The sequence below is a fragment of the Helicoverpa zea genome, chromosome 13, assembly GCF_022581195.2.
Source record: "Helicoverpa zea isolate HzStark_Cry1AcR chromosome 13, ilHelZeax1.1, whole genome shotgun sequence".
Classification (NCBI taxonomy): domain Eukaryota; kingdom Metazoa; phylum Arthropoda; class Insecta; order Lepidoptera; family Noctuidae; genus Helicoverpa; species Helicoverpa zea.
The window spans coordinates 7,524,049-7,542,077 of record NC_061464.1 but is presented as its reverse complement, the minus strand read 5'-3'; the positions used below and the strand labels follow the sequence as shown (position 1 = coordinate 7,542,077).

The 18,029-nt window shown below is 36.3% G+C and overlaps 1 protein-coding gene across 1 annotated transcript; it reads left to right on the top strand.

Moving 5' to 3' along the window:
• Nucleotides 1-45: 45 nt before the first annotated feature.
• Nucleotides 46-17,956, top strand: LOC124635540 (histone acetyltransferase KAT2A). Its single transcript, XM_047171447.1, has 20 exons — nucleotides 46-286; nucleotides 592-770; nucleotides 1,195-1,324; nucleotides 2,082-2,227; nucleotides 2,975-3,199; nucleotides 3,512-3,561; nucleotides 3,902-4,067; nucleotides 5,191-5,329; nucleotides 5,836-5,916; nucleotides 6,403-6,566; nucleotides 7,405-7,537; nucleotides 7,846-7,918; nucleotides 8,357-8,432; nucleotides 8,999-9,143; nucleotides 9,967-10,127; nucleotides 10,748-10,825; nucleotides 13,531-13,653; nucleotides 14,061-14,151; nucleotides 14,437-14,563; nucleotides 15,013-17,956. Exons 1-20 carry the CDS (start codon nucleotides 202-204, stop codon nucleotides 15,077-15,079), a joined length of 2,439 nt encoding a protein of 812 aa, XP_047027403.1. The 5' UTR covers nucleotides 46-201; the 3' UTR covers nucleotides 15,080-17,956.
• The last annotated feature ends 73 nt before the right edge of the window (nucleotides 17,957-18,029 follow it).

The window sequence follows — 18,029 nt, the reverse complement described above, 5'->3', positions numbered from 1 at the left end:
CCGAAAATTTCATCGCATTTTTTATCTGTGAAGGTTCCGCCGCGCCCGCAAACTTTCACAGATAACAAACGTCAAACATTAGGATTTTCGAGAAATAAAATCAATAAAATAGTGAAAATGAAATCCGTGGCAATGTTTTCGCTATAAATAACGTTAAAATCGTAACGGCCTTAGCAGGCATAAAGCCACGAAGCATTTATTATGTCTTCTCAACTCAACGAAGAAATTGCGGACATAGCTATGACAAGCACTGAAGCAGATTCTTCGCAAACACACGGGCACGAAGGTAAATAAACAATTTGCAATTATATAATAACAACAAACAATTTCTTATATAGTAAATTACAGCCGGTAAGTAATAGTAATTTTTCGAATATCTCATGTTCAATTACGGTGTGCAACTTGTAGAAGCTTCGTCTATCTACAATAGCTTCTGGTAACAGATTTGTAAATTTTAGAACAGGGTTTCTACATTTTGATTCTAAACTTACTCTTTAGAACCTTTCTGTAGCTACAGCCCCCTTAAAATACACTTAATTAGAACATTGTATACCAATTTACAGAGTTGTAATTAAAATTCTTATGTTTTAGCGACATCAAGTGTAAATGCCGACGATGCGTCCTCAAGCAATGCTGCCACGCCAGCTGGCAGTGAAGGCCAGGCCTCCAGACAGTCAAACCTTCAACGCATACAACAGAGAAAGCAACAAGTCTACAACTGGCCGCATAATAAGAAGTTACTCAAACTCGCTATTTACTCAGAATGCCAGGTAACTTGTTGTTTGAAACCGATTGTTCTGGAAAAGTTCTACATACAATTTTGAAGTGCCTTTTGTCCTAGATTTCTGATTTAGTAAATGTATTTTTAAAAACATTTATATACTTATTGTTGTTGCAAAAAAAAACTACCAATGATTTGACCTGGATTTGTTATGTTCTAAAAACCTAAATTAATTTTGCATAAATGAGCATAAACACTGTTGAAGTAATAATAACAAGTAACACATGTCACATGATTTACACAAACAAAAAATATTCTTCCTCAACCTCTTTTTTGCTGCAATTCTCGTATTTTATCAATTTTACAATCCAACATTGATTGCAAGCTGTGATTAATTCTAATTAATTCAACAGAATTTTACTTCATTTAAACATCTGAAAACTGAAATCTTACCTCATCCATTTGTCCGTCAGACACCAGACTGCTCATGTAATGGCTGGAAGACTCCGGCTCCTCAGCAGACCGTGAAAGGAAACCCTCGGGCAGACAACCAGCCTCTAGCCAGCTTCAATGATCCTTGTCGGAATTGCACCCATGTATTAGGTTTGTATTTCTAATAAATATTTATTACAATTCAGTAAGTTTGGCATGTTTCATATGATTAAGTGCTATTTTATGTCATTGGTCCATATACAGAGGTAGAGAGAGATATTTTCACATCATCGAATATGTATAGTCATATTTGGAATAATTTGTGAAACTTCAAGTTAGTCTAAATATCTGTCCATAGCTCTTGTAGCTATAAGCTTGTTTTGTGACTACCATGACTACTCATGGTAAGCTCAGGTCCCATAGCAAGAATAGTGCATGTCTTCTAAGGTCACAATGCGAACCTTTTGTGGCCAAACAGCAAATTATACGAGTCTGTTCCATTGAGAGCCCTTGTAAGCTTGTAAGCATAGACCCAGCATTAAAGCTACATACAATTGCTATCCGAATAAGATTCAATCACAACTCAATTACAATTGAAGCGCATGTAGCATTCTGCTAATTGTCTTTAAAAAAAAAACGTTTTTATCCTTTTTTGTGATTCAATAATGAATCATATCATCTGCAAATGATATATACTGCAAACTACCATATAAACCAAACGGCAGACCAATCGCAAACCAATGAAATGTCATTAGCAGCAGAGTGCCCGCCAAGGTTAAAAAAACTGCTATTGCAATTCAATTTTGACATTATTAACTTAGCAGAATCGGGCCCCTGCAGTGACCCCTCACTATTAATTACTGTAAAGCTTTTGTCCTAATTTCATGATCAATTAAAAGCAGTCACTACAACAAACAAACATTTCCAGAGAAACATGTGACACAACTGCAAGGGCTGCCAGTGGCGGAGGTGAACCGACTTCTCGGAGCAGTGGTCGATGTGGAGAACATCTTCATGTCCATGCACAGGGAGGATGACCATGATACCAAGCGGGTTTACTACTATTTGTTTAAGGTAATTACTGCTTTTATTAACCTACTGTATACATATGTAAAACTTTACATTACAATTTGTATGAAAATATGAAATATGACGTCACTGATTTTTCATATCAAGCTATGTACAGTAAACTGTACATTAGTGTTGACTGTACTACTTTCTAATAAACAACTATTAACATTTAATATATTTTTTTCCATCAAAACATTAAATGAAAGTGTTATATTTTAAGATACTTTGCCAAAACAATATGGTAAAGTATTTTATTTTGGACCTAGTACCAATTGACCCAAGATTTGAAGACCCTATTGTTGGTTATTCAATAGACTAGTTGATTATTATTATTGTAAACAACAAGACTTGTTGATAATTGTAGATTTGAAAAAGGTCCAGGGGTAAAAAATTAAAAAAAATGGTATTGGCAAAGAGGTATTGGGTTTCCCGGGCAACTGGGTTGAGGAGGTCAGGCAGAGCAGTCGCTTCTTGTAAAGCACTGGTACTCAGCTACATCCGGTTAGACTGGAAGCCGACCCCAACATAGTTGAGAAAAAGGCTCGGAGGATGGATGATGTGAAAAAGGTCCAGCAAACATTGATATTTTTGTCAATGATCAACTATACAAGAAATCTATTTTACAATTGTTAAGAAAGAATAGTACAACAATAAAAAACACCACACTAATATACTTGTTTCTTTCAAATTTTTTGTCAATTTAAATTTTTTGTGTTTAAAATATATTTACATGATAGGTTTTCCCCACAGATACTCCGCAAATGCATCCTCACTCGTTCCCACCCCCGCATCGAGGGGCCACTAGGCCAGCCTCCCTTCGAGCGTCCCTCCATAGCAAAGGCCATCACTAACTTCGTGCTGTATAAGTTTAACACCTTACCGCAGAGGGAATGGCAAACCATGTACGACTTGGCAAAGATGTTCCTCCATTGCTTCAACCATTGGAACTTTGAGACGCCCAGCGTTAGGAAGTTGGTAAGTTTGTTTAGAATTTTTTTTTTTTTTTTTTGCCACTTTGGATGGCAATGCTCAACCTCTGTGCGAAATAAAAGCCAGCCTTTGGGTCCCGGGAAGTGTCAACCAGGCGCTGGGAATTATTATTAATAATATTATTGTTTAGAAATTGTATGTAAAGAAATGTTATAAAAAACATTGAAGGCTCCAAAAGTACTAAACCAATTTGAAAAATTATTATAATTAAATATTTTATCATATATTTAGAGGGGCTTTAAACCGCTGTGGCCTTTTTGCTCTGTAATGTAATATTTGTTTGTAATTTAATTTCAGCAAGTATCAAATCCTGAAGACATATCTGCATATCAAATCAACTACACAAGGTACGATTTGCATTTAGCGCTTTTAAGTATCAATCATTGATTTCTCCGGATATTCCTATTGGCAGTAAAAAGCTATTGATGTTCCAAAAAATCTCATGTCACCTGTCAAATTAAGTAAAACAAATTGTACTTATAAAACAAATATACTTTTCTCCTATAATCTATATCTATATCTGGTGATTACTATAATAATAGTAATCGACTCCATTAATCTCCATGTGATGATACCCAAATCACCCAAAAACAAGATAAAACCACTATGTTACTTACTTTAATTATTTCTTAGAACAAAAATGTGAAATTTGGTGTACCTACCTAATAAAGTATATCTATCTACCAGATGGCTAGTGTTCTGCCACGTGCCCGCGTTCTGCGATTCCCTCCCTCACTACGACACTTCCCTGGTCTTCGGGAGGACGTTACTCCGCGCAGTCTTCAAGTCTGTGTGCCGACAGCTCATGGACAAGTGCCATTCTGAGAGGGACAGGATGCCGCCTGAGAAGAGGGTACGTTAGCAAAATTATTTCATGAATTTAAGTTACAGATTTATTTTTGTATACACACAGGAACTACCTACACAACCGTCTAAACTATGTATGTAACTGCCATCTCTACTAACGCGGTGTCCTACGTGAGCGACGAACGCGACGCGACGCGATGCTGCGAACGCGACGAACGCGATCAACTCAACGGCATGCCTTACATGCGACCTATGCGACAGTCTGCGGCGAGACGCGACGTAACGCGAACTTGTTTTGAGGGCGACCAGATGCGACACCACGACGATTCAGAAGCGTTGATCGCCGCAGTGCGTGAATAAAGATTGTTGTGGGACAAAAAACATAAACAATATAAATCGTTTATTAGTACAAAGAACTTGAAAGAATGTACTTTAAATATGAGCTTTCAAGCAAAAATTGTACTGTACTTCTCCATGATTTAGGAAGTAATGACCAAAATCACGTAGGACATTTGTCGCGTATAGCATCGCGTCGCATTACGTCGCGTCGCGTCGCGTTCGTCGCTCACGCAGGACACCGCGTTAATGTAGATTTGACATAACAACCACATAAAGACAACTTTTCAATTTTTTGTAAATTTCTGTAAATCATTTTTTTTTTTTTTCAATCAAGCAATCAAATTGTTTTTATTTCAAATAGGCCTTTGCAGGCTCTTATGAAACGTCAAAGTAATTGCACGGTTCCAAAAAGTTGGCAGTTGAAGAACCGGCAAGAAACTCCAAAGACACTCTTTTAAAAAGTAACATTTTCAATGCGAAGGATGCCTCTTAATTATGTGTTGACTGAGAAATTGGTTGCAACACTTCTTCTTAGCAGGTTTAACATAAACGGGAAGTCTTAACATTCGAAAAAAATGCTGATTTCAAACTATTATGATAATTAGTACTGGCAAATCTACCTTTTTAATTAACACGCTTATATTAGCTTCACTTGTAACTATGTATGTAAGAAAATCTTGGAATCTTAATTTGACACATTTCCCGGTCTTCGACTAAGATGAAATTTTGAACACACTCTAAGTTTTAATGATATTACATGACAAGCGTGGTTTTAAGTATTTTAAAGTAATTATTTTTACCATCTTTATATGTGATTACAATAATTACAGGTGCTAGTCCTGACCCATTTCCCGCGGTTCCTGGCATTGCTTGAAGAGGAGATATTCAGCGCCAACTCTCCCATCTGGGATCCCGAGTTCAAGCAGATCCCGCCCAACCACCTGCAAGCCATATTCGATAATAAGAACCGTGAGTAAAAACATATTATTTATCTACTATATAGTTATCTGCACGAATCTTGAGCTCTGACCTTCACCTGCGCAGAAGTAATTTATTGGGTCCCTTTTGTGGTATGAAGTGAGGCGCGGGGGCGGGCTAAAGCGGTGATTGGCCCGCAGTGCATCGCGTCATAGCCGTCACTCGGGATTGGTTCTTTGCTAATAAATCACTTCTGCGCAGATGTAGGTCAGAGCTCAAGATTCGTGCCGATAACTATACTAGTGTTATAAAGCTGAGTTTGTATGTTTTTTTGAACGCCCTAATCTTCGATAAATTATAGATTGCCGACTTATCGAGGAAATCTATTTTTAACCACTAAAAGGCAGACCTAATCGCCGAATTCGTTTTTGCAATCATTTTTTTTTTATAAATTCAGTAAAAAACTACAACCCAATAATATTTATGATGTTTTTACATTTAAAATTGTAACAGAATGAATAATTTTTATGCCAAGCATGTTGTTTATTTGTTATCAGCGGGTAGACGAGGCGAGTTCGAGCGTGTTACAGCTTCAGGCGATAGCAAAGATGGTTTCACTACAGTTACTCTGTCTTCAGGTAAGTTTCGTAATAAAATTGTGATAGTATGTTTTCTTTGTCGTCAAATGTTTCTCTATTCATTGATTGAACCTGATCTTTACCATCCTGACTCATATAATAAATGCTAAAGTTATTTTTGTGTCTGTCGAACTTTCACGCCCAAAACGACTAGAGCCTACATTGAGCCTAGAGCTTCAGAAAGGACATAAATAAACCGTGAGGATTCTCTAATTTGGAATGATTATTTAATAACTCAACTTTTCAGTCCATTAACGATATTGATTTTCGGAAGAGTCGACTTTTTGAATAATACGAATATACGAGGGATATAGCCTAAAATTTGTTGAGTTATAAACGGCCCTAAAAGCTCCGAAATTGTACCTTAGTCTTTTGAACAGATTTGAAAAAATGTTTCACTGTTAGGAAGCTACCTACTCTATCCCCAAATGACAGCTAGTTTATGATATTTTTAACTTAATCGTTTTCTGTTTAATACATTCACAGGTACAATAAAAACGGAAGGTGGCAAGCGTAGTAACGAATCGTCAATCGGTACAGCGGCCAAACGCCGACGTATCGCTGACGACAGCGCGGACGACGTGAGCGAGAGAACCGTCGCCGACATCGTGGCCACTATCACCGACCCTAACTATATGTGCGGACCTGATGTAAGCAGATTACACAGATATATTGTAATATATGTACGGTAGACCGCACATCAGTGGTAACTGTCGTGCACCTTAACTCAATAGTAATAAGTACGATTTTCCTATAAAACTTACCACTGACCTGAAGCTGCTGGTTATTTTTGGGAACTGAACAACTAGTGTCATGTTTGATAAGAGTTTGCAAGGGTCCTCTGGACAGTTGCGCAGATCAGTATTTTTTTCAGTTTACGCTTATAATGCCCAAAATCCCTAAAAAAATCGCCTACGCTCCTCTCAACTCTTTTTAATTTACGTATATGCTTTTTGGTGTTTCTCATCAAACTATATGTATGTTATGGACCAAAAGATAAATTGGGCAGTATACATAATGCCCGGTCATAATGAAAAATGCCCAATATGAGAATGCAATTTGATAATAATTATTCAAATAATCAAATTGACTATACACACATATATACTACTATACATATTGCTCGTGACCTTTTGGGCAAAGTAATACAAACATATTTAATTTCAATTTGTTTATTGTTATTGCCATTTAACTTAAATAAACTAAATATTAAACCACTTAACCACTAAACCAAAACATGATATAAAAACCAAAAATCAGTTCCTAAAACAGTATTTCGTCTTTTTCCATCCAACTTCGATACAAATTTCTCTTCAAAACCTAACAATTGAAACATATAATGGTTAAATTTCCTCAACATTACGATACACATAAATACATTCTCAAGTTGAAAACCTTTTTTCAAAACAGGTTGAAAACAGCGCCATGAAAAAGGAGATTAGGCTTTAGTTATTTATAAATATAATTATTATGTACTGTACATTTCAGGCTTTATTCCAAATGCAAGCTCCCCGCGACGAGGCGGCCAAGTTGGAAGAACAACGCAAGCTCATAGAGTTCCATGTCATTGGCAACTCACTCACCGGACCTGTTAATAAACAGACCATGCTGTGGCTTATAGGTATATTAATTTATAACACTGCTGTATATACATAGAAAACAAAAAAAAATAAGGTTCAAAACACATTAAAAAAAACTAGATTCCCAAAGATAATCTGAATTAATAATTAAAAATAGAAATTAGAATATGTTTTATTTACAATTAAAATAGCTTGTTGAAATTTTTTTTTTAATGTGACAGATGTTATAATAGAATTTGGTAAATAATGCTGTAATCGGCTAAAAAACTTACTTCGAGCCTGGTAATTTAGAAACAATCCAGTTCTAAAAATGAATGATTAGCATCTTAATAAGAATTTATTTTTCCAGGTCTTCACAACGTATTTTCTCATCAGTTGCCAGAAATGACCAAGGAGTACATTTCTCAATTAGTTTTCGATCCGTAAGTTTCAATATTCCTCAAAACCTATTTTTCAATCATCAGTTAACTTCCATCCGAGGAATAAATACAGCCGTTCGACATATTTTCTACACAAAACCTGTCAAAACTTCAAACATATTCTTCATGTAAAATTTATTATGAACATCCTTGGCAGTCGTTACGGGTAGTCAGAAGCCAGTAAGTCTGACCCAGTCTAACCCCTTGTATTGGGTTGCCCGGGTAACTGGGTTGAGAAGTCAGATAGGCAGTCGCTCCATGTAAAGCACTGGTACTCAGCTGAATCCGGTTAGACTGGAAGCTGACCCCAACATAGTTGGGAAAAAGGCTCGGAGAGTGATGATGTAAAACTTATGTGGCGTTTGAAAAATCGTCTAATAATCACCTCATCTTACTTTATTGATGGACAGCAGGTTTAAAGAAATGCTTGTTTTTTTTCAGTAAGCACAAAACGTTAGCTCTCATCAAGGAAGGCAGGCCTATTGGCGGGATTTGCTTCAGGACATTCAGTGCACAGGTATGTTTCAAATATATATATTGTTAAAGATCAGATAAGATTATTTTATGTTAATTTTAAAATAATTGACATTATGGTAATATTAGTTTGAGAATTATCTAACTAATGAATAATTTGAATGAAAATGTCTTATGAACTTAAATAACACAAATTATGTTTATTACTTATTTAATTTCTGATTGGTATTATTTAGCTGTAACTTATTGTTGCGACTATTGCCTCACGCCTTATAAATTTAAATGCATTGATTGGCATCAAGCGACAACTTAATAAGAATATTTTACCAAGCGTATTTCGTACACCATTCACCGGTCACCGCGGCCATTGTGTCATTCAATGTAATTCACTCCGTTCACTAGCTGTCATGTCTCTTGTACACACGCTCTTAAATAAATCATATATTTTTGTAATTGGACTTTAAATTAGCCCCAGTGTATACGCTAAATATACACTTATATTACAAAATTCAGTCTAAATAAATATATCTAAATAATAATATATAAGTAGGTATACATATAAAATGTATATCTTAAGAATAGAATATAATATAAATATGAACATTTCAGGGTTTCAGCGAGATAGTGTTCTGCGCGGTGACGTCCAACGAGCAGGTGAAGGGCTACGGCACACACCTCATGAACCACCTGAAGGACTACCACATCCGCAACAATATACTGCACTTCTTGACCTTCGCTGACGAATTCGCCATCGGTTAGTATTCGCTTCAATTTAGAATAAGTATAGTTATCGGCACGGATAGTGAGCTCTCGGAGGAAGAGTGGGGATCGCTTTGCGCACTGTACTCATAAAGCAATAAACCAATAAATCGCTTCTGCGCAGGTGAAGGTCAGGGCTCAATATCCTTGCCGATGATTATATATTTCAATTGGTCAAAGTATTTCATTGATATGATATTTGAATCCTTTATCACATTAGACCACTTTTGAAATTAGCAATGTACACCGCTCAGAAATGTTTTTTGGAAAAGTTTTGTTATTCTTGAGTTGAGTACATCATTTCCTTATTCTGATGATAATGAAAAAAATTACATCAGCTTTTTGTATGCATTTTTTTCGTTAAATACTTGCTCTGATAATGATATTTCAACATATTTACTCGATAATTTTGTGTTGTGAGGAAAACTTTAGTTAAAAACTGCATGGATATAGCGGAAGATGACAGCCGAAACCATGGATGGCTTTTCTGAAAGTCGATGTAGTTATAAATAATGTTATTTGTGCGATCGCGGCAGATAAAAAAATATGGAAGATATAGTTATCGGCACGAATCTTGAGCTTTGACCTTCACCTGCGCAGAAGTAATTTACTGGGTCCCTTTTGTGGTATGAAGTGAGGCGCGGGGGCGGGCTAAAGCGGTGATTGGCCCGCAGTGCATCGCGTCATAGCCGTCACTCGGGACTGGTTCTTTGCTAATAAATCACTTCTGCGCAGATGTAGGACAGAGCTCAAGATTCGTGCCGATAACTATAAGTGTAGTAGATGAAAAAAACCAAACTGTTCTCCTCGCTCGGCAGGGTACTTCAAGAAGCAGGGCTTCAGCAAGGACATCAAGCTGCCGCGGGCGATGTACCAGGGCTACATCAAGGACTACGAGGGCGCCACGCTCATGCACTGCGAGCTCAACCCGCGCATCGTCTACACCATGTTCACCAGCGTCATACGCAGGCAGAAGGAGGTATATCACTACATACTATAAAACAAAGTCGCTTTTTCTGTCCCTATGTCCCTTTGTACGCTTAAATCTTCAAAACTACGCAACCGATTTACATGCGGTTTTTTTATCAGATAGACTGTTTCAAGAGGAAGGTTTATATGTATAATAACACCCATTAAATAGTGAAGAAATACTGTTATCCCGCGCGAAGCTGGGGCGGGTCGCTAGTTCATAAATAAAATAAACTGCCTTACTACAAAAACTTAAACATATCTTCAATACTTGTCTTAAAAAAGTGTGGCTGCAAAACGGATCTTATTTTAACGTCATCATCTGAATTTTTTTAGACAAGTATTCAACAGACGTTTAAAAGTTTTTGTGGTACGACAGTAAAAGTATAATTATTTAAATCTTTGTGAGGAAACTAAGGCCCGAGTCACACCGGATGAATTATAATAATAACTGAAACATGCTCAGTTTTCAAATAGCCAATTTGACTGGTTATGGTTTGGTTTCACTTACGGGGTGATCACACCTAAATATGAGATTTTTTGTTTAAGAAATATACAAAATTACTTCAACTAAAGTGAATCTACTGTTATCGTAAATATATTTTTCTAATACTATAAATTCGTTTTCAGATTGTCAAAAAGTTGATTGATATGCGACAAAAAGACGTTAGAAAAATTCATCCTGGGTTAACATGTTTCAAAGAAGGCGTAAGTAATACATTAATTAAACTATTAACTTTTGCTTTTCATGCCTTTCACCATAATTACAAAGTATAATATAAGTATAGGCAATATCACTACATAATATAAAACAAGACTATATCCCTATTTCCCGTTATAGGCAACTGATTTTCATGCGATTTTTTTATAGATAGAGTGATTAAAGAGGAAGGTTTATATGTACAACCAGATTCCGCCCGCGGCTTTGCTCGCGTCAAGTTCGGTTATATCGCGTTTCCAAGAGAACTCTTCAAAAGTCCGGGATAAAAACTATCCTATGTTCTTTCTCAATGTCAACTCTATCTCTATACCAAATTTTATTACAATCAGTTCTGTGGTTTAGAAGTCAAAGCGTAACAGACGGAGTTACTTTCGCATTTATAATATTAGTAGGGATAACATACATTACATATGGGGAAATACTGTTATCCCGTGCGAAGCCGGGACGGGTCCCTAGTAACCTATAATCTCAAGCGCAATATGTTCAGCCCCGGATCTTCAATTTTTTTTAGGCGGGGCAAAAACTGAAAAATGCCGCCCCGCCTACCTACGTACTTATGTTTATTTTCACCAACGAAAGTCACTTTTTTGGTAGGTAAAGGACTTAAAAAAATGTGTCCAAATCATTGTAGGCTCAAACTGTTCGCCAGGTTTAAGTTATGAAGTCGAGATAGACAGTGCCGGCTTTAACTCTACTAGCGCCCTGGGCGAGATTTCTACGGCGCCCCCAACTGCAATTCAAACCCATACGAAAAACAGAAACATGTGTAGTTACCGATTGCGCGAGCGAAGCGAGCGCGAATTTTTTTTTATAGTTAACAAGTCAAAGCAAAAATTACCAAAAATGTAACCCAATCGTACATAAGTTATTGCTGGTTGGTGAATGCAAAAACACGGGAACACAGGTTGTGATTGCGCGAGCGAAGCGAGCGCGAAATTTTTTGTTATATTTTAGAACTCAAAACAAAAATGACTTAAAATGTAGCGAAAACGTAGATAACTCTTTGTTGGTGTTGGCGCCTATGAATTAAAATTTTGGGACTTAAAGTAGTACCATAAATAAAAACTAGAAGTTACTTTCTTATTAATAAAAGGACTTAAAAACGACGCTACCTTTTTGCTAGGGTAGACAAAAAAAAATTCAAAAATAAAAACAACTATAAAGTGAAGCAAGCCCGAAAAAGCTTTTTTGAGATTTGGATCACTAAAAGTCCTTAACATATAAAATAAAAGGCGACTGTGAAGTGAAGAAGCCGCGAGCGAAGGGAGCGCGAATTTTTTTGAGTATTGGGACATTAAAGTAGTGTATCTAACGCGCGCGGCATTGTATGACAATACATTAATTTAATTGAAATTTCTTGGTCCAGGAGTGTACCGCGGCGCCCCTGAGCCCGCGGCGCCCGGGTTATTCGCACACCCTGCACCATAGGTTAAGGCGGCCCTGATGCTATCCATACATTTGGATACAGTTCTTGTAAGCTGCGATCTTTGATGAAATTTAAAACAAAAATAGGAGTAAAATTCTGATCAAGGATAGGTTGGGGGCGCCTGCGGCGCCCCTTATGTCCGGCGCCCTGGGCCGTCGCCCTACCGCGCCCTACCCTAAAGCCGCTACTCTAGACAGATTAATGTACACAAAAAGTTAATAAGTAGGTAAAAAGCGCTGTAGTAGTAGCAAGCAGTCGGAAGCGCAAACTTTTTTGTTTTTGAGGACTCCATAAATATATTTTTTTGCTACATTTGACTTATAAAAGGTAAGATAGCGCGGATTAGACTAATGAAGCCAATAAGACAATGCCTGTGTAATATTGCGCGAGCGAAGCGAGCGCGAAATTTTTTGAGTACACAAAAGTACCTACATTGTCAAGCAACAAGTAGCCGCGAGCGCTACATTTTTTGAGTCTACGACACAAAAGTACCTACATTGTCAAGCAACAAGTAGCCGCGAGCGCTACATTTTTTGAGTCTACGACACAAAAGTACCTACATTGTCAAGCAACAAGTAGCCGCGAGCGCAGCGAGCGCGAACTTCTTTAAGTTATTTGTTTGAAACTCACAAATTAAACTGGGAATCATGTACAATTAAAAAGAAACCGTGATTAGAGCGAGTGCTATTTGTGTTCGTTGATTGGGTGCGTAAAAATAATAAACCATTAGAAAAACAGTACAGAAACGGTAATTTAACCGCGAGCGTAGCGAGCGAGAATTTTTTCACTTATTTGGAGGATGTTATGAAAAATAATCAAAATGATCAATTAAACATAGCGAAGGCGACTTTTTTTGAAACTTTGCTTGTCAGATACAATGGAACTTCCTTATCAAACGGGTGTAATTTCATCGAAATTTTCTGGTGGTGGGGCGTCCCGTGGCGCCCCCTGAGACCGAGGCGCCCGGGTTATTCGCACACCCTGCACCATAGGTTAAGACGGCCCTGTAGGTAACTATTATGGTAATCTGTGATGTAGGATTTAAAATCAGGCAGCCGCCTGATTTTGCCGCCCCCTGAATTTGCCGCCCGGGGCATGGGCCCCGGCTTGCCCCCCCCTAGATCCGGGGCTGAATATGTTATAGTGTTGAAGGCCTTTTTGTCAAAACATTCCCGATTATTATAGAGGGCGACGATGCGAAGGATATCTAAATCAACCAGAATTTTATTAATTTAACTAACAAATATTTTTAAATCTCGCCCTTAGGTCCGCAGCATCCCCATGGAGTGCATCCCGGGGCTGCGCGACACGGGCTGGCGCTCCGCCCCGCGCCACGCCGAGCCCGAGCAGGAGCCCGACCCCGCCAGCCTCAGGAACATACTGCATGCGGTAACTTCTTACATACGGCTCTACTTTACATACTTCTCTCCAAACTTGTTGTCATCGCGAAAGATTAGTAGAAAAAACAATTCTTGATTTCACATGACATTGACATTTTGACATGTTGCATAAATGGAAGACTTATGATGGTTTTTGTGACCAATTAAGTTTCAGAACGACATCAACTTTTACAAACACACACAACTTACTTACTCTCCAGTTGCAAGGCACACTCTATTTATTTATTGGTAGTTGACCCAACTAATTTTGTACCACTTCTCATTAAACATTCCCTGGACCTCTGCAAACATTTTAAAATCAAAATCACTTTAGCCATTCTCGAATTTTAGTGTAACTAATGGTTTTTTATGTATAAAATAATTGAATAATTATAATAAGATTTTTTATATTATTAGGTAAAGAACCACGCAGCCGCTTGGCCGTTCTTGAAGCCAGTGGACAAATCTGAAGTACCAGATTATTATGATCACATCAAATATCCCATGGGTAAGTAACTCGGCTTATAAATACAATTTTAATATTAAAATTCATACGAATAATTAACAAACAAAAATATTATTAGCAAAAAAGAATCTTGAATTAGCTTCTGAAATTATAATTTTTCATTCCATGCTGTCCTTTTGCTATCTGCATGACATTTTCTATAAGAAAATAAATAATTTTATAATAATTTCAACTTGTTATTTCTAGCTTATTAACTATACATGTTATCTATTGTAATAATTTATTTCACTTTTCACTTGAACTTTAATTCTTCACGTTATGTTTCAGATCTGCGCACAATGGGCGAGCGTCTGAAGGCGCGGTACTACGTGTCCAAGCGACTGTTCATAGCCGACATGACCAGGATATTCACCAACTGTCGCCTCTACAACTCGCCTGATACTGATTATTACAGGTAAAACACAATCATCAGTATATAATTTGATTATTTATTTGACCTTAGGACTTCTTCCCGTGCCGAGAAAATACTGTTTTCAAAATAAGGATGGACGAGAAGTAGGTTTCATGAAAGTCCTAGATTCATTGCAAAAAAAGTTATCGCTGAAATATCTGATTATATAATCGACTATCGGTAAAATTGACCCTGAATGGGGAATATAATACTTAATAAAACTTATCTATTTTCCGTCGAGTAATTGAAATATTTATCAAATAACTCTTATTTTTAACCGACTTCAGGACACAGCAGGTTCTCAGACTAAGGTGTATATACGTTTATCTCATGCGATTATCTCATATTTGTTGTACTGATTTTGATGCCATTTTTCAGAATAGTATTTCTCAAACTTAGGAGAATGGTTTAGTATATTATTCCTAATGCAACTCTATTTTTGTTCCCATCAGATGCGCGAACACTTTAGAGAAGTACTTCCATACTAAGATGAAGGAGGCTGGCCTGTGGGACAAATGATCGGAGTTCAACTTCGACGCGTTCTTCGCGATCGAGGTCCACACCCCACGCACAGATACACAACTCGAGTAAATAACAACATTATATTTGGTCGGATACAGAAAGAAATCTGGGGCCCGATTCTCCTAAGTTAATAATGTCAAAATTGAATAGAAATTGAATCGCAATAGCAGCTTTAACCATATCGGGCATACTGCTACTAATATAAGACCAATCGTATTCCAACGACATTCGATTGGTCTGCTATTTTGGTGATTTTGGTCTATACGGTAGTTTGCGCTACAATCATATTACGATCGTAAATCTTTTGCAGACAAAATAATTAATTATTAAATGACAGAAAAGGATAAAAACGTTTATTTTAAAGAAAAAATTGCCGAATGCCACATACGCTTCAATCGTAATTGAGTCGTGATTTTATCTCAGTCGAATGTGAATCGTATGTCGCTTAAGCAAAATTAGGAGGATCGGGCGCCTGGTAGCCGACGCCACCTACCCGCGCTTATCGACGCTGGTCTATTCTGGCAACAGTTACATAAAGCAAGCAGACTGAAGCAACGTAAAGCAAATGTAACTGTTATAGAATGGACCAGATTCGATAAGTGCAAGTGGACCGGCTACCAACTTTTTTTCTATATACGGCCTTTATCAAAAAAGAATATTTGCATATTCATACTATTTTATTTTATTGAAAAAGGAACTCCAACAAAGGATACAAATTACAAGCATTATTATAAAAAGCTATTTGAAGATTTGTGCTCCTCCAGTTGTAAGTTGTGTGTTGTTGTTCGAATGTATCGCTCGTATATTATACGCTCGATTTTTCTTCAAATAGTCGTCGCTCGTATAACCGAACGGATTATCGCGCCGAAAATCCGGTAATGTGAAAGCGCTCTTGCAGTATCGCCGAAATATCTTGGCGAACCTGATGTTAACTTTCTGGATACATAGTAGAAGTATGTAGAATCCAAATTATCTATTGTGTAGCAAATCCAGCTATCTTTAATCTCAATGTCTGATGTTGATATAAGCATGCATGGTAATAATAAAATCTGGCAAAGGACAGAATAGTTTTTTGTCCGGTTGAGCAATATAATCACCCAATATATGTGAAACTTATATACTTACTGTGCAGATTGTAGCATAATTTTAAGTCTCTCGGTGTTTTACAGTAGTTATTGCTCTTGTAAACATATATTTTCGAAACTAAATAAATGTCTAATAATACCATGTTCGCTTCAAAACATGTGTTTATTCAATCATTATTATTTGCTCAAATGTTAAATAAAAAATAAAAAAAATACTTTAAATGGTAATGAGGCACGGTTATAATCAATTATTTTTGTATTGTAATAACTCGCTTAATGTAATTTTAAAAGTTGGTTTAATAAAAATTGATTACAGCTACTATCTCAATTTTCTATTATAATCAAGTGTTATATTATATATTAGTGGCTCTTCATTAAATTCTGTTAAAATCACTAAAATATAAAATAAGGTGTTGTCATCCAATTATAGTGTTTAGCAATATAAATTATGTTGAGCAAAGTAAATCCCGCCCTTACATTTATTATTTATAACTCTGATTGGTTATATAATAGTTTGCAATTGTCTCACCTTTCCCAACGTCCAACAATTAGGCAGTAAAACAATCTTTTTATATTTTGCACAAAGAAATAGAGCGTAAAATAATTTACTTTGATCACAAATTCACATGAATATGTTTATGTACTACCGACCAATGTAATGTACCTATTTGATGAAAGACTTTCCTACAGTGCTTACAGTGAGTGTCACTGAAAATTTGCTTATTATGTGGTGGATCATAAATATCATTGGTTGATAGTACTACCTTTTCCTACTGATATGATATCATAGAATTTAGATAAGTTCCTTACTAAGTAAGATGTAGTAAATAATGAAAAGCTTTGTAAATAATAAGACTGATAAGTTTTTCGTTTAGCGAAACAGCGAAATATCGCAATTATGTTATTTTAAACGAGTGTATATTGTATATAGTTGTTAGTATTTTATCTCAAAATGTTTTTATTTTTTGGCGTTTATCTGGTTTATGTCTAAATGTGGTGAATTGTACCATTTAACTATAATGATCAAACCGACTTGCCGACCATTGGTCACATCGGCGATTTGACAACCGAAAATGGTTTGGTTATTTTTCTGGTTAAATGGTGCAAGTCTCAGTATGAATGTGATCAATAGCTAATGTATTGGCAATGTTAAGATGAAGATTTTTATGTGGAAATCATTAACTTGTATGTTCAGTAGGAACATTTTTAGTTATTTTTGTGCAGCACTTTTGTTGCTTACGGTACCTTTAGTAAATTGTACTTTACTAGTTTCAAATTAATTGTCTGTAGATAAATTTTAAATGAACTTTTACCCCATAGGTATATTATTTAAAAAATGTGAAATAAGTGTAACCTATTGAATTTTATAGCGCGTTACAATAAGCCATTGTTAGGCGATATTAGCGATCGAAGGATTCATATTCAAAGTGTATTTCAATTTTACGAATTCAGAATAGAAATAATCTATCATTATGATACTATTATATCTGGTAAATCGGATTTATCTTTCATATAAAGCTATATAATAGTGATTTTTAAATAATCTAAGTTTTAAAAACTAAGTGTATTGTCAAATCAATAGAATAATGGTAATAGATAAAATGTCGATTTGAGATCTTTCTCCGTAGTTTTAAAGTCACGTGATAAAGGTTTAAACAGTCGTTTGTGTATTACAAAAGTATCGTAGTTGTTGAATTCACTATTGATCTGGTTTAATACTTTCATGTAAATAATGTATTGGCGTTTCTGTGTCATTTTAGAAGTCAATAAAGTATTTTTTTTTCTCTCATATCTTTGTTTTTTTTATTAAGGAATCATTCCAGCTTTCTGGTGGAAGATTTAAGCAGACGTGCCATAGTCGT

Excerpts from the sequence above, each read along its gene's own strand:
- LOC124635540 (XM_047171447.1), top strand. The coding sequence starts at position 202 with ATGTCTTCTCAACTCAACGAAGAAATTGCGGACATAGCTATGACAAGC. Across the intron at positions 5,330-5,835 it reads CATATTCGATAATAAGAACC|CGGGTAGACGAGGCGAGTTC; the intron begins GTGAGTAAAAAC and ends ATTTGTTATCAG. Across the intron at positions 14,152-14,436 it reads TCACATCAAATATCCCATGG|ATCTGCGCACAATGGGCGAG; the intron begins GTAAGTAACTCG and ends GTTATGTTTCAG.